At 37.7% G+C, this 22918-nt stretch overlaps 1 protein-coding gene across 4 annotated transcripts in view; it reads right to left on the bottom strand.

The window, feature by feature from the left end:
• The window catches only part of ICA1 (islet cell autoantigen 1), a 71214-nt gene that overhangs the window by 27501 nt on the left and 20795 nt on the right, over positions 1–22918 (bottom strand). For 3 of the 4 annotated variants that reach the window (XM_063324907.1, XM_063324906.1, XM_063324905.1), the window contains one exon: positions 21738–21936. In XM_063324907.1, the coding sequence (XP_063180977.1) occupies positions 21738–21936 (199 nt within the window). Of the gene's footprint in view, positions 1–21731; positions 21937–22918 lie in introns of those variants that run through there. The other variant, XM_063324908.1, reaches the window with a different exon arrangement.

A 22918-nucleotide genomic window follows, 5' to 3' on the forward strand; every position in this document is an offset into this window, starting at 1 on the left:
AGCGTTTATCTTAATTTAACATGTAATTAGTGTTCCTCTTAAAAGCTAGAGCATTCATAAAGAGGTGATCCACAACACAACGTGGAATACAAATCTGTATATTTGACATGCCCATGCAGATGATTCAAAATACTTAATGTAGTGCTGTGTTACCAAATGCCACGCATTTGTCTTGCCAAACAGAGATGATACAATACTAGAAGAAATATTAAATTAAGGATTCTTTTAGGGTTTTTTGATATACTGAAAGTTTATTGAGCAGAAGTACTCTCCATTTTGCAGTAGCCATGCAGGACAGCCGAGAAAGAACACTGCATACTACATCAGCATGACCTTTGCCTTTTATGAGTGACAATAAATGCATTTTCAATTAAAATTACTATTAGACATCTTTTAAGATTACTTGTGGCTTCAGGAATTAGGTATAAAACCTTAGTGCTTACAAAGCATAATCTACTTAATACCACACAAGTTATCAGAATGAACCTTTGGTTTTCTACTCAAGGGAAAGCTGATGTAATACATACTAATCTTCTCCTTTCTCTGCAATTACTCTCTAAGACATGAGAAACAGGACCTCATTGTGGTCTAGGTCCAGCAAATTTTTATTCATATATTTAACTTCATTAAAGCTGAACATACAAAATTTCTTCAAAATCCTGGTCTGAAAAGCATCAGGATTTTATTGACTAAGAGAACTGCACGATCCAAATGCAACTTGGACATTTTACGATGAAAAATCTCCTAAGCATCTGAAACTGTAGGTCTTAGTTGTGAGGTTTATGCTGTACAAAAAAATCTTATGATACTACTGACATAAAAAAGGTTATTAGTCTTCATCTTTTTCTAAGTAACAACCTGGAGCAACCTGCTTTTAATTTCCCAATGGAAACATCAGGTACAATATTTGTGGAAAAGAATTCTTTAAAGAGAGCACATAAGAAAACATAAATTTGGAAAGCAATATATTATTAAATCAATAGCTTGATAAACCATAAGATAACAGATAAAACTGAAATAATTTTAAATGACTAAAATAAGTAAGTAAATAAATAAATGTTAAAATTCTAAATCCTGGGGGCTTGAAAGTCAAGATTCTGGTATGCTTGATTGTCAGGGCAAATATTTGCTGATACAGGTTTCTAAACCTATATTCAAACAGAAAAGTTGCAGTTTTCAAGAGTGCTAACATTAAAAAAACAGTGTTCAGACCCAGTTAAAAACGCCCACTCAGTATGTTCAGTTACTGCAATACAGATTTGTCATGTATTTTCAAGGAATCCTTATGTCCTCTACTGTGTTATTAGTTTCTTTTAGTCTATCATAAAATGCAAAATTTATCTTCGGTAGTAACCCAATTTCAGGGAGAATTCAGCTAGTGAAGCATCATCTCCAAAATGAACTTAGTTCGGATAAATGTACTAACTCACTTTACGTACAGTGTATTTTTGTCTCAGCATTTCCAACATAGAAGCAGTAACAGATGCTTCCAGTCTAATTTGTCACCCAGCCTCTCACTTACTCGATCTGAAAAGCATGCACAGCGTGTGTATAGGCTGGAAGGAGGGGGGTAAGTAAACCAAGAGGGAAGAATGTCTGGAATATAGCAAACCTTCCCGTTGGGGGTCTGGGTAAACTCTATCAGCAGATGGAATCAGTACGAATCTCTGCATTAAGTAAGCATAGCACCTTCTGGCATACCTGATCGTATACTGCATAAAATTAAACGCAAACTGTAGTAGGCCGTAGTTTGAGCACAAAGTATTTAGCGTACAGCGTATCTTACAGCATTTCTGCATATAGCACAGAAAGTATAAGGAACTAGATTCCCAGTTCCCACAAAACTGTAATAACTTCATAGCTTGAGTGGTGTTATGACAAGGAACACCCATTACACTTTTACACGAGCATATATAAGCACTTACTGACTTTTTTTTTCCTTTACTTTTTTTTTAAATTCAAGATTGATGCTGGGTAGTCAGAGAACATAAAAGGTAATGTTTTCTACAAAATAATGCCTGTAACTAAAGTTTTCCACGTACAATGTAAGGACTTACAATGTCTTACACAGTACTAAATCTGATTTTGTGTGCTTTAGTATGTTCCACATTTTGCAGACTATACTTTGACTCAACTGTTCCCTTGGGTTGGAATAGTATTTATTGCATTCACTAATCTCTGCCCCATCAACTTGTAGGAATAACGCGTAAGAACAATGGTTAAAGAAGAAGAGGTAGCATACTTCTGTTTGCCTGCTTCAGCCCTGTTCATTAAAATCTCCATTTATGACCTGATGAGAAACACTGATAAAAACTGATTTTAGGAGATGAAATTTATAAAGTGAGAAATGCCTTGGACAGTATAATAGATTCAAATAACTCCTCTTAGGTCTGAAGCCGAGCAGATGTACATCAGATTTGTTCAAGAAACGGCACTATTCTTGAGGTATGAATTTAGATAACCTGAAGTGCATAATGAGTTCCAATGATAACTTTCTTAAATTTGCCATTTTGGACTTAATTATGATTGTCTGCACTTGTGCACGCATCCCCATTCACCTCATCCTATTAAGCTTGATTAAGCACATTTGCAGTCGTGTTGCAATTCATATAAAGGAATTACCGTTGCACGTCTACCTGTCTCACTCTGGAACGCAACAAAAGTATTGTCTGCCTTTCTGCCACAAAAGAACAACCAATATGCCAGTTTGAAAGAGGAGTTATGTCTGTGTTAGGAGAGGAAAAAACACAGGTATGCCTGCCATACAGGCTGCCTTTTTCTTCTTTTCCTGTGCAAGACCAGCAGAGTGGAGCTGCTACCCGTGACTCAGATTCCCAGTCGCTGCAGCGGCAGCACAAGCAAATAACACTTTGAAACGGCCATCAAAAATATACATATCTTGTGTTGAGGTAGTTTAAATGTATCTGCAAATTCATGTGGAAAGACAATAGATAATTGAAAGCTGAATTAAACATATATTAAGCTCGTTGCACTGTAAGAGAGAAAGGAAACTGGCACAACTTTCTGGTTACCCTAAAATGGTAGAAAACTCTTGTTATGAACAGACTTGATCAAGGCAAGTCAATCACAAACTACAACACAGCCCAAAGACTTTTCAGGCACCGAAGACCATTTTTCTCGTGGTTGAAACACTCGTGGTGAGAAACAAAATAAATATTCAACTGAAACACAGTGATCTACAATGTAATACAATGAAATAATTGCAAATATCTACTAGCAAATTACTTGCCATAACTACCCTGAGATTTTAGATTTAATTGAAGCATCTAATTCACTTGTTCAGATTTCTCACTGGAGGCTGCAGCATGTTCATGACAGTCCTGGAACTGAATGTAAGCAATAGAGGAAGAATGCTAATGTACAGCAAAGAAGAAAAGAGAGAAAAAAAAAAAAGAAGGCAGAAGTGATGCTATACCACTCCATAACATAATATAGAGAAATGCAGCTTAATATGGATTAGTGTAGCAGTAGCAGCATTGCATTGTATTTACTAGGACCAAGAACAATCACGTTTCTCTGCCAAACAACTCGATCTGAAACATCAGTTGACTACAAACAGAATGACCATAAAGTCATCATACGCTGGTAAAAAGTTTTTTTTCCTTTAATGACAACGTTTTTGTTCCTAGTCAGAATAATCAAATCACCATGATTTTAACACGTGTTTTGCTCTCCTTACACTATGATGAAGCGGTCTAGGGAAAAGAACTAGTAAAAAGTCACATTATAACTGAAGTGTTATTCCCACAAACGCGGCAGTTTTCATGCAAACTTTGTCACTCAAACCTGCTACACTGTAGCTATTTTCACAATCCTATTTGAATTCGTATGACAGAATCATTCTCACACTTAAGTTTTCCTTCTCAAAACATGAGTTTAGTCAAAAACAGAATTTTTCATCTACCTCTGCAATCAGAATGGGGGACAAAATAACAGCTGTAATAGTTTTAATTCACACACAAGAACAATAGCTTCTGATGATAATTCACATTTTCATTTGAATATGTGACTATTCCCTTTGATTTCAACAGTATTGCTCGTTATTATTTAACATCTGTTAAAATGAAGGTTTCAGTGAGACCGGGTCCCATTGTCCTTGACACCAAAAAGCACTGAATAAATTACAGGTCTGCCCCAGAGTTAAGGAATACTTATGCACAAGCCAAAGTGTTTGAAGGACAGGGGTCTTAAATTAGGATTGCGCTGGGAAAACAAGCCCTTACTGGGGATCTATAGGGGTGAGTGACTCTTGCCCCTGGGATAATGGAGTCTACCCCACCAGAGCATTATGACATTATAGCAGCCACTTGTTCCGTTTTGCAAAATTAAACAGCTAAACATCCCCGTCTTGTAAATACAACCGTGAACAGCCTGCACCATTTGTGATTTGTGTGGTACAGTTTCTCTTAAACCTCCACTGCACTGTACACATGTGCACGTGAACACGCACGCAGGTCCACTACAAACTTTTCTATTGCAACACCTACCAGCTAAAAAAGCCTCAGAGACACCGGGTGTCTGGAGACAACACATTCAAGCAAACTTCAGCCTCCAGCTGTGCTCTGATCTGACAATCTGGAGAGTCTGAAGGGCTTGAAGGTGGGGTTTTTTTTCCTGCTTATACTGATTTATAATAAAAATACAAACACATCCTGACTGGTGTGAAGGTAAAATTGAGCTCTTCTACTTAAAATTCCAAGCTTTGTGTTTTGTTTTTTTTTTTTTCCTTTTTATTTTTTTCCGATTTCTCAGGGGTAAAGCAGTAGGATTTTAAACTTCTCTCTCCCTGTTCCTTCTGTCCCCCTCAGGAAGGGCTAATAGAGATGCTATAGGCAGGAAAATACTTGGGTACCAGGCAGGGAAAGGATTATATGACAGAACTAAATTTTACATGGACACTTTACACTGACACGTGATAGCCTTGATACCTTTGATACAATGCACAGCTCAAAATTAGCGCGTAGCATGCAACGGATAATAGAGCAGAATTTCTCAAGTCCATGAAATTAATAGAAATAAAAGAACTGTTTTTATGTTCTGTTCCCATCTGTGCCTGTGATGCTGTATAACGCTATAGAACGACTGGGGGGTTAATTATTTTTTCATCACGAAAGTAATCATACTCTGACAGCTCTTACTTCTGCCTCTAACATGCCATACTGCCCTGAGGCACTGAATAAATTATAATTTGAAAAGCAAAAGAAATAGGAGCTTTTTAAAGAATCTATATTGAAGGAACTTTGCAAAGTTGCATTACTTAGAACTTAAACTATCTACACACAGACATCCACATATATATTTTTAACATTAGAGTACCATCTACCACAACGGAACAGAACAACCTGAAAATCTTTTACAGTTGGATGATAATGTTCTGTACTTTAAATCTATTAGCAATTACAGATTTTAAAACCTTATTCACCTAGAAAACTAAGTAATCATGTAATAGGGAAAGCTTATTATATTTGTGTTGGATTAAGTTTTCACAGTTTTAAAAACTTATCAGACGTCATTAGTTTTAGTTGAATACTAATTTTTAAAAAGACCACAATTTTTATACTATTTTAAATAAAAAAGATTTATACTTAATTTACTTTTTTCAGTGTGTTAAAACCACTTTATTAGAAACATTCAGGTATTTGTGGGTAACAAAGTCTTACACTCCAGGAAGCACAAAAAAGGATCCCATATTTTCTCTGATTCTGTGATTTTCAAAACGTTCTTATAGGACATGGCCCATTTCAGCGGTTCTTTGAGGAGAGCCATTATAAATCCCATAGTATTCTTCAAAATTGTAGTCACTATTTTGGCTCAGTTTTTGCCAGAATTTGTCCCTGTGCACAGCAGGATTCCCATCCCCTTGGTCACTCATACCTGACCCAACTTTGAGAAGCTCTGCAGGTTTTCTAGGAAAGCATTCCTAGACAGTTGCCGTGTATTTGGCTACAGAGTTTAAGGCCAGAACAAATCAGTAGATTAACATTACAAAATACTACTCCTGCACTTACCCTAAGGTGTGTCTCCCAAAACACGCTAGGTGTGCCTAGCTCAGATGCTGACATCTACACTGTTACCCCGTGATCTGTTCCAGAGGATGGAGAACTTGCCAACACAAACAATTGACTCTGGAGTTTGGTTCATGTTACCCTAAAAGTGCCCAGTTCTCTCCACTGGACTCTAAAGGGAGCTTTTGACTAGTTAAGTCCAGATATCTACACAGCAGATGTCTGAAATCAGGGGTGATGAATCCTAACCTAAGTGACATCCAGGAAAAAAACACGTATTTTCTTTATTGCTAATAATAACTGTCAGTATTTAAGTATGTGCCTTAGTTACCATTTGAATTCATCCAGCTTAAGCTTCCAAGCCATAAATCTTGATAAACTCCTAATGAACAGACTGAGGAGCCTCAGCAACTTACAGACCACGGTCAAACCAATTCTCCATCTTCTCTTTGACAAACTAGACCTAGAAACACCTTCTTTTAAGTCATTTCCCCTCATCCTTAAGTTACTATTCACACTTTTTGATACTCTTTCTGTCCAGTTTTTCAAGACAGAGATGTGGACTGCTATATGTGCTCACTCAAACTGTACCAAGAGACTCCTGCCACTGGCTGACAGGTAAGCTACATCCTTAGAGAAGATCTTGACAAAAACCATTGCAGAAAACTTGCAAATGTAGTTGCAGAGCTGCGATTAGCAATTCGCTGCCTGGGAGGAGAAAAGAATTAAATATACAGAGAGGTGAAATTGTGATTAAATATAGAAAAGAGCTCCTTAATCTAGAAGTCCAAACATAACCTGTCGTGTTGTTTGTATCTCCAGTCACTGGGGATGCGGCCATTGTGCTTGGGGTACAAATATGGCCCAGACAAACTTCTACTTCCATCCTCTGTGCCCTTCTCTGACTCCGGAGCCTCCTGCTTTTCTTCTCACCTGCCCATACAGCTTCGTCCCAATTTCTAGCCCCGTCCTTATCCTCTCAGTACTTTGGGCCGGATGGCTGCCTTTTCCTTCCTGGTTTGAAATCCATGTCTATAGTCCTGGGTCAAGGAGAATGTCGTCTTAAAGAGTAAAGTTCCTAATGAGCGTTGCTGCATTTGTTTTTTCTATAACAGCAATATAAAAACATAAGGTAAGAAAAGATGCTATTAGGTACACTGAATTAACTACTGCTGTTTTTAAATCTCAACAGAGGATTTTTTTCTAAAAGATATTATACAAATACTGTATTTACCAAACAGGCAAGTCGTGGACATGTACTACGACTTGTTTGTGGATTTTATTCAATAGAATATGAAATTTGCTCTTTCTGTCATATTTATGCCACATTTTCCCCTTAAGTTTTTCAGTGCTCAGCCTGTAAAACTTTTACTGCCTTGAGCCTGTTGGCTCACACGCCACGTAACTCCAGCCTGGCTGTAATGAGTAAGCCATGGTCAAAACTGCTTACTTCATAACCACTGACAGTCAGCAGATGTGAGCAATTCTCTGACCCCTGTGAGGATATAAGGTTATGGCTGGCTTGAATGTTCTTCCTTTTTTTCCTCCCAAAAAAACAAAGGCTGTTTGTACCATCTTCTGATATATTCAGTGACGGCTATCACAGAAATTGAATCCTATCAAGTAGCTTTGCCTCTCTCCTTTATGCAAACACATACACATTTCTCTCACTTCTTTCTCTCTTTCTTTATTTTTTCTACTGCCTCACTTCCTTCCCAGCCCAGTGTTTATTCCTGCTGTTCTATAATGTACCTTTTCCAACCCTCTTGTGTCTCTTTAGGGACGGGGAAAAATGAGAGCCTCCTCACACATTATGCATGTGATTCCATAAATATTATATAGTGACACAAAGATTTTTTTTTTTCACGCTGTATTTTCCTTCCGCTGAAAGCCAAGTTGGATCTCAAGAGCACATCAGTTCAGGCTCAGCAATGGGGAAAAAAAAGCAGGTAAGAACAAAATGTTTGATCAAAGACGTAATTTAGTTTCTGTAAAAAGAATAATAATTAGGATTTTGCAGCTCAGAAAAAAAAAAAGTGACTAAGGAGGAGTATGATGGAAATCCATCAGACCACACATATGAAAGCTGGAAAAAACAGACTTCGTCCAACACAGGAACCAGGGAGCATTATACCAAATCAGCCGTCTAAACTCAACGCAAGGACAGAGGATCTTTACACAACACCTGTGCCAGTAGGGCAGTCCTCTGATCACAGCAATCTGGTGTGATGACCAGAATTTCCATTGGTTCAAAAGACAATTAGACAATTTCATAGGAAAAAAAAACCCTTATGATGCCTCTACTGGCCACAGTACTACAAGAAAATGCCACTGTGTATTTGCTCTATGCAAGTCCCTGGTTGCTAGCATTGGTCACCAATGAAGACAGATGATGGACAGACAGTGGATTTTTGTTTGGACTAACATGTCCGTCCTTAAGAATAAGGTAACCCTGAGGCACGTCTGAAGGTCAAAGTGGGTTTGTGAGTTTGCAATACTGGATTCAGACTGGCTAAGCGCCTTCTCACGGTGGGAGAACTCTCTGTTCTGTGGTCTGAGGCAGCACAGATACTTCAAATGAGCTTTTCCAGCAAGGTAATAATTTCTTTAACACCTGTGTAACAGCAGATTTTCCATTATTGAAATTCAAAAGCATGCTGAGCTATAGAATTTTATAACCGTAGGAGTACTAAGTTTCAATTGTCAGGGTGTATTCAAGTACTGCCTACGCCCAAACATGCCTAAATAATAGAAAGCATGTACAAATGCTTCACATGTTTTAGCTGTATGACAGTACATAAGCTTTGCATTCACACAGATGCATTTGGAAAAGGGGTGGGGGCAATTTTGAGATGCTCCAACTTTTCTACAGCTATAACTGCAGAGCAGAAAGAAGTTCAGATCTCAGTACTTTACTTTCATGAAATTGTGTACCCCCTTGTACAGAAGCCTACGTATATATTAAGACCTGGGGTTTAAATTTTGCAAACAGATTGCCAAAACCTACAGGATCTACCTGGACAGGCCTAGCTTAGCTTCCAGCATTCACTGCCCAAGCATGCAGGCAACACTCTTCTCTCTTCTTTCAAGTCCTAAACGGATGTCTGCTATGTGAAACTTTCAGTCATGATATTTAAGAGGGGAGTGGCGCACTGAACAGAGTTATTGTCTACATGAATCCTCTGGGAAAAAACCATATAGAGCTAATTTATTTTCTCTCTTTTTTCTTTTATTTTTAAGAAGTTAGTTTGCTAAAAATAAACATTGTTGGAGCAGCCCTACTACTGGGTTAGATATTTAATCAGAACAGGCCCATCAATTAAAGATGCTCTAAATTCATATGCCAAAAGTCTTCCTGCTATTCAATCAACAAGGTAGCCTAATTGAAGACATCTCAATAGAATGTTGGGTTTCTCCTTGCCTGTTTAGCTTTTTTGACTTGAATTTGATATCTTTTCCTCCCTACTATCAACACTATGGTAGAGCAAAGACCTGGATCCAAACGTGTCTTTGCAACAGCAAAGTTTTGTTATACCCAAATCAAATTTCCCCGAGACATGAAAACTTTCTGTGGCAAGTAATATTGCTCTCTGTGCTAAATAACAACTTTTTGAAGAGCTGCCCTGCAGCAACAGGAATACACTTCCTCCTCCATTATTAAAAAATAATTTAGTCCCTTCACAGGGAAAAAAAAAAAAACAAAACCAAAACCAGGTTGAAAGGTACAGCCCAACAGCAACACAAAACCTCTGAATTTTTTTCTAAGGAATTACCAGGAATTAAGGAGATATTTTCTGCCCCCTTCCCCATTTCTGCCCCTCTAGCATGGCCCAGTGTGGGCAGACACAGCACACCAACTGGTGAGAGCAGAGCTTCTACAGAATCTTTTCCACTTACCCAGCAGCTGGACACAGCCCTGATCAAAGTTACATTTCCCCGCACAATCCACCAAGTTCACCCAGCCAAAACCCAGATGACAAAATCTTTAGCTTTAAGCCTCACAACAGCTTTTACAAACAGAGCAGCACACTGGCAATTCCAGAATATGAATCCAAGTGCTCTAGCAGCAATGAGTTCATCACAACAAAACACAAAATGGAATATAAAGAGAAAATAAACTACGTCAGCTTTTAAAAAAATTTCTATCAAATACAGTAGGCAAACAACTCTCAAATACAAAATGTGGATCACTTCCATAATTCCAACCACTATTTATTGTAAAATGAAGGAAAGTTTGTTAAATTTAAGAAGCTGAAAGCAGCAACAGTTTTCTGTTCTTCAGAACCACACTCAAAATCATTATTGAAGTTAAGATCACAACACGACATAATAAGCAGGCAAAGCAAAAAATGTTACGTACTCGGCCCATCTTAAAAATTCAAGAGCCTCCAAGCCCACAGCCCTAGGAATGGAGAACGTACGTTACTTTTCTGCAGCTTAACTAAACCGTTTTAAAAATGATTTTGAATTAAACAGATGCTAAGTAAGTTTACACAAGAAATTTCAAATTAAGAGTTGTTTAGTTGAATTTAAGCTGAGGAAAATACATTTTTAAATTAAACTGACAGACTCAAAAAACCTGATAGTCTCAAAATGCAGTGAGTGTGCCCCAGTTCAGCTCCATTTAGGCATCACCTTTCAGAAAAGCAGCATCTCTGCATAGCTATACACCCTCCCTGGAAAAAGGCCTATGTGTACACTTGGCTTTGCCTTTCCAAAAATCTTCTTCCCCCACTTCTCAAATACATCGCCCTGCGCTCTTTACGTGTTACCTACCACCTTCCCTATCTCCTGCTTGCGCAGAAAGAAATCAGCTCCAAATGAACGCGTCCACACTGTATGTAGGGAAGGGCCCAACCTCAGCAGCTTTGTCCCAGAGAGCTGTAGCTCTTGCTCCAAAGGAGGCTACGGGGGGAAGCAGAGGGCTGCCGTCAGCAGCTACATCCCAGCTGACACCAGTGCCGGCTTCAGGAGGCTTCTCCTCTATTCTCCTCCAGCATCAAGACAAATTACTGACGGTCAATCTGTTTAACTTCAAAACTCATCAAAGGAGGGAGTTGTCATGCAGTCAGATATGTGACAGCCGAAAGCTAGAGCACACACAGCCTCCCCTCCTAACTCATTCGCATTGGGTGTTTAAAGGAATAAACTGTATGAGAGCAGCTCTACCCCTCAGAGCTCACACCTTCTGGCTACTCTCCGACTACCAGCTAGCAGAGAACATAACACGCTCCTCAAGCTATTAAGACCGCAAAAGTTTCTCACAGTAATTTTATTCATTTTTTACAGCTTGGATCAATACACATATTATTTTAAAAAGGGAACAAAGCTGAACTGACAACTTAAATAAAGGAAAGGCAATAAATATATAGCTTCTAGCCTTGCTATGAGGTCTGCTTTCTTCTACTTTAAGAAGCCTAAATACATGCCTCGACTTTCTGTTGGTAACAAGTTTCAGTATTAGTCAAACCCCGGATGTGTGCTTTACTAGGCCGAAAGGAAAAAATAAGTGTTGACATTACTACAGACCTTGAAGCCAGGACCCACAAAGAAAATAATTACCAATGATTTTTCTATTCTTGTGACCAGAACAACAACAACAACAAAAATTGCAACCAGGACAACATTCATCTAAGCAGCGTTGCTTCTGAGTTTGGGGATAGACTTCTACATTACAAGCCCCAAGTGCAGTTCTAGTAGTGAGCGCACATGTGTCAGTCTGCAGTTGTGAGTAATTACCACACCAGCATGCTTAGACACATATTATTCTAAACTGCAAACAGGTGCGCATTTTTGTGCATGAACATATATCCACTTTAGGGAAAAGTTTAGTCCTGATAACTTAGAACGTCTCCTCTCCTGAAATGACTACGAGGGAGCTGATAAAATCCAAGTTTCTTTGCACAGACGCAAATAACTTTATGTAGTCTGAAAACAAAGAGTAACATTTTGTGAATATGATGAAAATCCACAAGTTGCCAAAAACTGGTTGCAAAGATTTGTACAACGAAGCAGGCCGACCCAAAATAAATGGCAAAAGTAAAGAAATGATCTTTCAGGTCTGAAAGATCATGTTCAGCTCTAAAACAGAAGTAACCTGGACTAATGTTAAAAATGCAGAGAATTGCTCTGAGTTTACCATAACTAAATTGTGTTCATCATATTAGATAACCCGAGAGCAAAGGACAGTTGGCACACGTGTTGCAGGGAGGGCTACTGGCAAGTGGAGAGCAATTAGACAGCGAGCCCCCGCAGGAAACGGAGACAGGTAATTACTGCCTTTGAACACTGAAAGACCAGAGGGGCGACGTAAAGAAAATCGTAATATAGCATAAAACTAACCTCTCTCCTATGTCCGTGATTTTATTCATATAGTAATTACACAGTTCAGTTTATCTCTTTTACTGAAGATATTCTGCAGGTCTTGAATTCTTTATGTGGAATGTCCTCGTAGTTAGAAAACGTCACTTATATTTTTCATTGTTTTCATCCAAATTTAATTCTTCAAGGCCTGAGCGAGATCGTTACTTGAGTCTGGGCCCCTTCTGAGTAGGTGGACAGGGGGAGTGAATAAGCCAGAATTAGTTAAAGGGGTCCAAAACGCTCAAGTTCAGGTGCAGTACCATTTTACCCAGTGAAAGCACCATAAACAAGTAAGCTGGCCTGCAAAAGCCTTTTGGCCAACGCAAAGGGTGGTGGGATGGGCAGATGTACAAAGTGCCAGGGAACAACCCTGACATGTATGCTGCAAATCCTAGCTGGATGTGACGCCAACACTCCAAGAAAGATACCTGTAACAAGATCACCGTGATGACCAAGTTGCCTTTTAGTCCCCAGATGCTCCCACTGTCCCAAGCACAAAACTGCTCTGTCTACAGTGCTAATGCAGGAGCCTAAATCCTATAGTTGAGTTTTTGGGTTTTGTTTTCTATTTAACCTCTTTCCGCACAGAGTCTGAAATGGCACCCACTAATAATCATAATTCACTTGTAACACAATGTCTGTTGCACATAATCCCATGCACTGTTATTGCTATTCCTGGTTGGCATTTAATACATCAATAAGTATGCCTTGTTTTCCTCAAAACAATTTAATTACACTTTGTCCAGAATCTCAGAAAGATTGTACTATATAAAAAAAAAAATAATCTTTCTGTAGTGGTCTTCAGACTTCACACTGTGTTATTACAGAAGAAACAATATTTGAAATCTAAGCCAGGTTCAGGCAGAATATCCCTAAAGCAGAGATGAAATGGCATATTAGCCATTTTTATAGTTAGAACAGTACCTTTTGTTTGTGGGCTTTTTTTTAATCCTATCTTCAATTTGGTTTCATTAAGTGAAGGAGAAAAATCAAACATAGCAACTTTGTAATCAGTCAGAGCTTATGTAGCACATAAATGAACAGCAAAGGCCTTATGAAGTAAAAGCAGATGGACTACATTATGTATGTACCCAGGCATTTTAGGAAAGCGTAAGAAGAATTCCTGGGCAGTGGCGACCATAGAAAAACTTGGTTCTCTTGTATAAACAATGTTTTCCCCAACAGCTGTATTCCCCTTCCTGTTTATTCTTCTATCCTGCAGAATTCTCTCAGTTCGGTCACATCTGTATTTCATTTATTTTTAAAAAATATTTCTTTAGCTATCTTCCTAGCCCTTTCAGATTATTAAGGCTGAGGGAATTTTCCAAATCTCCTTTCTCAACCTATTCTGTTTACATTTTTACACTTCATTTAGGTTCTGAATTCCCATAATGATCCACACGGGTTCGGGGCTTTGCCCGCACAGACTGGTTTGTGGGGTTAGAGTCTTCTTGTAAGCAATGGAAATTGTCTAGGAAATCATCTTTTCTTTCTGATTTTAAGACCAAGACACAGCAGAATAACTAAGTGAAAACAGTGTTCAGTTGTTCCTTTCTTTATTTTTTTTTAAATTTCTGTATTACACTAAATGCTTACAAATTTTTATAATTATCAGACATAAGACAGTCTTGGAGCTTAATTTTTGTCACATCATATTTGAGAGTGACTTTTTAATACTGGGGCCAATAATAATTATTACATTAAAGTTGGACTTAACATTACTATTGATTTAAATAACTGATTTTTTTTTTTTAAATATATTTGTTGTACTCTGTTGAAACATTACAAGTTCTGCTACTTATGTGAACAGAAATTTTTAGGATGTGTCTGCCTGCCTTTTCTTGAAATAAATACAAGTCTGAAAATGCAAAATTAAACCAAGTCTACTTTTTTTTTTTATTTCAGCCAGGTTACATGAAACAAAGTTGCTAAAAAATATGTTGTATCTGTAGTCCAGCACTTCATTTTATTCTATTTTACAGCCATCTTACTGAATCTCACCTCAGACTCTTCTTAAAAATAACTGAACAGATGATGAACTGCCTCTCAAGGGCAAGCATCAATCTCTGGAAGCAACTCTATTCTACAAGCAATACCTCTTAAGATGATGTAATCTGTTCCAAGAAGCCTGTTTCTATTTTTAAGGGCATCTCCATCACACATTGTTACTTTGCTTTTAACCCAATAACAATCATCGGTGATATTTAATATACATGAAATGGCTTCAGCAAATCATTGATTTTATCTTATTGTCTACCCTGAACCTTACAAATGGCACTTGAAATGGCAATTTAAAGTTATAAGACTATAAAATGCCATGAAGAACATTTCTGTTTAAGGGCACATTTTCAGAAAAGGTGCATCTTTCACAACTGCCTCAAAATTCTTGAGCATTTTGTATGTAAAATACCTTGGAATGTTTTGGTTTCTCTGCTTAATGTTACTGAATTTGACGTTGGAGAACCTGGAAAAAACATTACAGCAGAAACTGCACAGAGAAAACACACTCAGCACCACTTTTACAAAAAAGCTCCATCTGCTTTTACACGGAGACACAGTAATGACAACGCAAAAACTACAATTTTGTATAAAGAGCACTTTTTTGGGTGTTTTGTTTTTCACTACCATATTTTCTAGGTAAATCATTAATTTTAACATTTCCAACACCATATACTTTCATATTAATAAGCCACTTAAAAATAATGTTCTTACTGCTATTCCCTACCAGAATGAAACCAAACATACTCTTGGCGGCACAGGCATGTCAGAAGAAGTGATACATGTGTAGGTGTTGCTTATCATCATATTGTATCTCTTTATCTCTGCCATCACATTGCTACATGAAGATGTGGATCTGAAAGTGCAGCATGACACTATCTTACTAATTTTAGAGTCTGCAACTATCTTGCGGTGAGTATTATTGGATCTCCTGGAATCTCACCTATTTATCTCATAAGCAGCAGCAATTCAAATCAGCAAACAGACTGGGGTTTCTTTGGTGGGGGGGCGGCGGAGCTTTTTTTATTTTTAAGGAAGATTTTGAACCAAGAGTGATAAAGATGGACTGTCGAAGTGATAGATTCTACCATCTCACATTCCTAGTAGGTATTATGAAAGCCAGCATTATATTTCACATCATAGTGCCACACATCTCATATCTAATGTGCAGTCTACTAAAGCTACTTAGACCTTGCTGATATTTCCAGAGCACAACAATCATCTTCTTGCTTTCTCACACGCAAAGGCCTACATTTTTGTCACCTAAAGGCAAACGCACTTTAAATTTTCCAGATGAAGTTAACTTCAAAATCTAATGTGGAAGTATCACCTAAAAAGAGAGACAATTGCTGTCTACAGCTGTTTGGTTTTTTTTTTTTAATTTTTAAAAAACAAAGTTGGTAAACGGTGACTACCACAGCTGGCTCCAAACATCAATCACTTACACTGCTATTTGTAACTATGGCAGCTGAGAGTCTATCGATTACACCACTGTGACTGAAACGGCCAAAGACATTTTTCTTTGAGATGCCGGTATACTTTGCTGCTTGGAAAACCAAAAGCCTTTCCAGCTCAGTATCATCTGCAGATGTAATTATCATTAGCACATTTCCTTTTGGTTGACTTTTTAATAATTGAACTACAACATCACCAATATCCACTGAACTTCTAAGAGTGTCACCCTCAACTGAATTATATTTATTAGATGTAGAACAACACTTGGAAAATATATTACAAATGCACAATTTTGTCCTGGCAGGAAGAGAGTATAGTTGCTTTTTAAGATATTTTCCATCTTTATATTCTATGATCCTCTGAAACTTTGTTTAGTGTCCCTCAGCCAATATTCTAAACTCTCAACTCCTGAAAGCTCTTATTTTTCTAGGAAAGTTAAATTCATTTTTCCAGGAACCACTCATAAGAAATTGTAACAATCCAGATTTGCATTTTTTTTCCTATTAATTTAATAATTTGATTAAAAATGCAAAATAACAACAAAAAAATCTGTAATGTTATTTCTAAACCTGTGTTGTTTACTTACTCTTCAGTTTCTTAGCCTCTAAGTGGCTACAGATTTCATTTTCATTTCTTTTACCAGAAACTGAAATTAAGTTTACAAGAATGGCAACTGCCAAGTTTGTTCTTATTTCAAAGATCAGCATCATATTTGCTTTTTCTCCTTTCCCAGACTTTTTGCATTTCCTTAGCTTGCCAAGACTTTTCAAATGTAACACAGAATTAAACAAAAATAAAAAAAATCCCTCCAGCACATTTCCACAGTGCCTCCAGGTTTGCAGGGCTGTTTGCAGCTGATGTTAATGGGCAGGTGAGTAGAAGGAGAGTAGCAGATGACATTGTAACATGGCACAGACCCTTCATCATAACACAAGCCAGAATGCACTCATACCAGGCAGCGCTAGTAGGCAAGCAGGCAGCAGGGGAACAAAGATGTAAGTCCCAAACCTTCCCTGTAAGGCTGCAGATGTAGCTTCTCCATACTTGCTGAGATCTTTACAATAAAAGCATATACTTCAGTGTTTCCCTTCTGACCTTTTAATCAATGGATTTATTTAGATCTTCGTTATTCTCCAGCTGTCCACATAAGCTTTAACTTTTATTTCTTAAAAGTTATTTAACAGAAAACTTGCATAGATCAGCCACTCCTTACCTTAGTACATTGATAAAAACAACAGTTTAAGCTATTGTTATATCATTATGAGTTGTTCTTGTTGAACTAACTTTTTTTTTTCCACTGCCTTTCCTTTCCTCTTGACACACTTACCTTTAAAATACCATTTAAGGGCAATAATTTTGTCTCAAGCATATAGAGTGCTACAACTAGAAAGAACTCGAGATAAACTGTGCCCAAACAACTGAACTGCAAGCTTGCAAGTTTCTCAACAGCTGCATGCAAAGTAACAGCTAGGCATTAAGGGTCCTACAATTGTTTAGGATCTTTTGGGGAATATTCTAACAATTCTATTCCATGGTAGGATCTATTCCACTTCTTTAGCACCACTGGAATATGTCAGGGCTCTGCACTCACTGTAGGGTAGGGCTTTTCTAATCTTTCAGAACAAGGAGGCCCAGCACAAACCATTCTACTTGTTCCCCCCACAGATCCCCTGCAAATACATTGATCAAAACCAAGCTCTTTTTTTCCAGACTGTACCCCATCTAAGAAATACTGTTTTACAAACTCAGATATTGATTCCTGTAATATCCAAGTACTGTAGAGACAGATACAGGACTTGCACTGTATTCCAAGCAGATGCATCTCGTAGCATTTATGAACAACAAGCACATGTATCACTCCTTACACTTACACAGCTTGAACCTATTCTTTCTCCCATCTGAGCTTTGTTCGGTTCGTACAGAAGCAGAGCTCCTAGGAAAGCAGCTTTGGCAAAGCAGAGGGGACTAGATAACAGGGAGAAACAGAGCCCAACCCTCCACGTTCCCAGTTGTCAGTACACTGCTGCAGTGCAGCTTGTCTCAGGGATCCCAGCATGGCTACCGGGAATTTACAAAGCTACTCCAGCTTTGCTTCAAGCCTCAGAATGAAGGGGAAGCAGAGGAGTAGAATAATGATGGAAGCGAAAAACAAATATAGAAAGGATTAATTTGCTGTATTAATATAGCATGATATAAATCCTGCCATGTCACAGATGTAATTTTTCTTATAGTAAGCCTAAAGGTCAGCACGGTAATTTTTTTAACTCTCATTTTTTACTTGTTATGGGTGGCACTGTAACATCTAGGTTTGATGAGAAAGTCTATATTGCACTATATAAGCATCTGAGACAGCTTAGCAAGTAAAACAGAACAGCACATGGGAGGGTGTTGCCTGGTGGCATAGCCTATCACCCTGAACATTCGCATGTTCCTTCCCAGGAAATGCATGGAAAAGCTTAACTTTTTCAGAGCTGGAGGAAGGACACTGGGAGCCTATCAGCACTTGGGCAATTTGGTCTCTTCTTACAACGTCATGGCAGAGCTCATGCTATAGTGTACAGTCACCACACAGGTAAAACAGCCTGGATTTAAGAACCTTAAAGTCTTGATCAGTGGTGGAGAATTTATTAAAGAGGTATTATTAACTCATTCAAATTCTTTTAAATATCACAGCGTTGTCAAGGTGCTATTCAGATTCTCTCAAGCAACAATTCAAACTTTGAACTTGAGGTGGAAGACCTCTGTATCTAGAACAGCACTGGAGTATCCATGAAACCTGTTCATAGAAAAAAAAAGAATTACGGTACATAGCACTTACAGAATTCTGCAGGGAAAAGTAAATACTTCACCTGTTTCCTTGGTTTGACTCAAGTAGCTACAATCACATGGATATCTTCAAATAACAATGTAAAAAGGCTGTTCTGCAGTGCTCTGGGACACTTTGAAAGGGGTAGTATTGCTGGGTCTCGCATATTTAGGCTGATGCCTTAAGAACAGCATTAGAAAATTCTTTCAAGCACCCCATTGTTTTAAAAGGGAGCTACAAAAATGCCAATGTTTTAACTCAGATTTTATCAGCTCTGAAAATACCAACTGAACTATTGATCTTTTAGCCTGAGCTATTCTGAAGGAAGGTATGAAAAACCCATCTGGATTGATTTAGCCTTGGTCTCCAAAAACAAGTACCGTATCTGTATACATAATGATACATTTAGGATTGCATTATAAAAGGCTACATACTTGAAAAACAGTCCCATAACCAAGTGATATAAATACTGTTAATGCACTAGGTGCATTAAAGATCACTAAACCAGCACTGTTTACTTGAAATAAAACAAGATGTTTACTAAAGTAATACTTAGGATTTTTACAATTAGAAGTCTGAAGAAAACTTTCGTTCAAGTGCTCTGACAGGATCACCTTCATTAACTACTTGCTGGTGTATGACTACATATGCAGCTCCAGATCAAACACTTCTTTACAGTGATGGTATATTTTAAAAGCAAAAGCCTTACATCAGTAATTATGGTATCTTTCTCAACAAGAAACTAGCATGACTTCTTAAATTGTTGTTACAGATCTAAAACGAGCTCTAACAACCCAGCATTACACTGCCACACTATGGCACAATTAAGATCTGCAAGCAAGAATAGAACAAAAAGACAATACAAATAACTCCTCTACTTTAATTATTTAGGACTACAGTTATCCACCATTAGTTTTGTTTGCCTACTATATTTGTAAAGCACTAAAACCAAACTGTTGTGTCCTATTCAGTAACAGCTATCTAGGTACACTACACTTCAGGATTTTAGTTTTGTAATGGTTGTTTTTTCCAAAATTAAAAAAGAAGTCGTTTATTTCTACAAGCGTTAAAATCTTCAAAGACTAGTTTGATATGCCTGTTGCACAGATGGGATATGTAGGGAAGTGGATACCAAGGGCATTTCTTTACTTTGTTGGCTACAAAATATAGAGCTTTTTGTTCTCTCCTTTACAATGTGATCTGAAAGGTTTTCAGCAGACAGCCAGTCAGAGGAAAGAAAGCTTCAAAAGACCTTCTCGAAGTCGTGGTTTTTTTTGTTGTTTGTTTTTTTTTTTTTTTTTTTTTTTAAAACTATTTGAGGTAAAACTACAAAATTTTAGAATCTACGTTCATTATTTCTTTACAGCAGAATATAAAACATTTCAGATCTAGAAATATTTCAAAATACTTAGCATTCCCACATTTTTACAAGTAAGTTTTGTGAGAGCTTTAAAAGCAAACCAACCAAACAACTTTTTTTTGCTGACCTTGAAGCATAGCAACCCAAGATGGCTGAAATTTCACATCGAACTTTTTAACTACAGCAGCTCACTGTAGAAAGCATACATTATTTTAAATACTTTGCCATTTATATAATTTATACCTTCCATAGCATTTGTTTTGCAAGAATGCTATAAATCAATTTTGTATCACCATTACCAGTACTGCTTTATTCATTCTGACATTCCATTTTTTAAGTGTTTTCCTAATAAATCAAACATTATACACAAGCAATTGGCTGAGGCCAAGACCATACCAATTATTTTACCTGCAAGAACTTGCCATTATAAACATTTCCCACAAGGCATAATAAGATATATGCCTAGTGCCACAAGACTTACAGGAATATCCTGTACTGAAGCATTAAATAAAGATTAGATGACTAGCTGGGGTTTCACTTGTTCCACTCCTTCCTTAATTGCTATTGTCACCACTTCAGTTTACAAAAAATGGCATAGCCTAGATGCATGCCAGTCCTTTCCCGACAGGATGGTTTATTCAAGCTTTTAAAATTCCAAATTAAATATCTTTCATCTCCAAGCACTTTCAGTCACAGACTGCTTAAGCCATGAACAGGGGACTCTCTTTTGTATATTACTTGTCTCTAACTCACATTCACAAGCACATATGCACGTACACTTCAATACCGTTTCTGTTATTAGGCCTCTGCTTTCAATTAGCACACAATTTTTGTAAATTTTTTTACTGCCATTAGTTAAAGCATAAGCCACCATGTTATACCTAGGATCCTATGTCTCCTGATGGTCAAGATTTATAAACAGCAAACTGTGAACGCTATAGTCTTAACAAAATCAGCTCTGGAGCCTTACTAGCAAATGCAAAGTTTTCACGAGCATTCCTGAACCGACTGGGACAGAAGTTCTATACTTGCAGTAGGTACCAAATCTGCAGACTACCACCTAGGACTTGTGATTTTTGGAAGCCCTTTGGGAGGGGAGGAGTATAGCAAACTTCGAGTGACACTGAATGAAGACGAATTATGGAGAGTGCACACTTAGCAGCTTTAGTGTTTAGCAGTTGCCCAAGAGTCAGGCTGAACTGCAAAAAGAACCTAAAAACAAATTTCAAATTTGCAACTCCTCCCCAAAATCCAACAATCGCCAATTTTCAAAGTGTTGGTCTTTAACTGCACCCAAAAATTTAGCAGCAGATACTACAGCATTTCCGTTATTCTGTACTTTTTAGCTGCAAAAATCAATCTTCCCTTCCCTGACAGGAGACATATCTTTTTCCATTAGTCAATTCAGGCATCACAGCTAAGTATTTAAAATTCGATAATCCTCTTTAAAAATATGTATTATTTAAATCATAAAGATTTAGGCTGAAGTTGAATAGACTACTGAAAAATGTTATTTCTTACAGCATTCTTACTTTCCTTACAGCCCACTCTGTGAGGGATACTGTATTCCATTTCAGATTAACTGGAGTTCTGTCACACGGAAAAGATTAGTTACAACAAACGGCATCCTTAGTGCTGCTGAATTATGTCTTCCTCAGAAGAATCAAAACCACGCTTCATTGTCATTCATCAGGCATCCCCTTCTAGGAAACTACAGGAAACTTCATACCTTCCTGAACTTTTCCATCTGCTTATAAAGATCTGGATCCAGCTCCTGAGACACATCTTTCATCCAGAGTAGAGCTCCTCTGTATTCAGTCCGATACTGTTCCATTCGGTTAACTGTCAGCCATGTGTCTGAGATGGCCCGGTATCTGAAAGTTTCCACTTCTTGATATAATCTACTCAAAGGAGTACGCAGTGCTAATCTGAGGGAAAGCACAAAGGAAAGAAAGGAAGGAGAGGAACACGTTAAAGAAGTTGTTCCAAAGGCAGACAGATTAATACAACTGCTGACACTTTACTAGCCATCAAAAAAAACATATACAACCAAAACAGTTCAATTAAGTGCTAGTATATGTTCAGATGGTTTTACAGCTTGGTTGGGAGTGCACATGAACAGGGTAATTTTGCACAAATATTGTGTTTGCAACCTTCCTATTCAAATAGTGACCTTTCACTTACACAAGCGAGTGGAAAAGGAACCTTTTCTAATGTGCATATGTATTTTAGTTAGACAAACTGCTTGTCTGTATGCTATTAATGTTCCTCTTTGCAAGTTGCATTTAACAACTCTAAAAATGTACCCGAGGTAATTTATTACTGGATACATACCCCATACCACAGATCTATCAGGATTGTCATGTTAAGCCTCAGAAAAAAGCACTTCCATTAGCCTTTTAATCTTCAAATGTACATGTAAATAAAGAAGTCATCTGTCAAGTAGATAATTATTGGATTTTATTTTTTTTTTTTAAGGAATGTGAACAACTCCTTTGAAAGATATTTAACTTTTGGAAGGATTGAGGCATTTTCTTAAATGTTTCTTCCAGAAACTACACTTTGGAAAGGCAGTAGGGGACACTGTTGTCTTCCCTGTGCCATCACTTTGCCTCCTAATGGGATCTCAGAACTAGACAGGATTACTCCAATGTTTGCTTTGCTTCCTCCTGCTGCTTCTGCTTTCCTCTTGGTTGCCAGCAGCCACCTCACTGGAATGGGTTCAATCAGTTCCACAGCAGTGTAGAGTTAGTTTAATGTGCTACTTAGGGACTTCCTAGGCATAAGAGAATTCCTGATTTCAGCTCCAGTAACCAGCAGATTGTCTTCTTGATCACCAGCTACTGAGCTAGCTATTGGCTTGCAACGTAAATAAGAACAGTCACAATTTTAATATGAGCTTGAGGATGG

Source organism: Chroicocephalus ridibundus, chromosome 2 (assembly GCF_963924245.1).
Source record: "Chroicocephalus ridibundus chromosome 2, bChrRid1.1, whole genome shotgun sequence".
Lineage (NCBI taxonomy): Eukaryota > Metazoa > Chordata > Aves > Charadriiformes > Laridae > Chroicocephalus > Chroicocephalus ridibundus.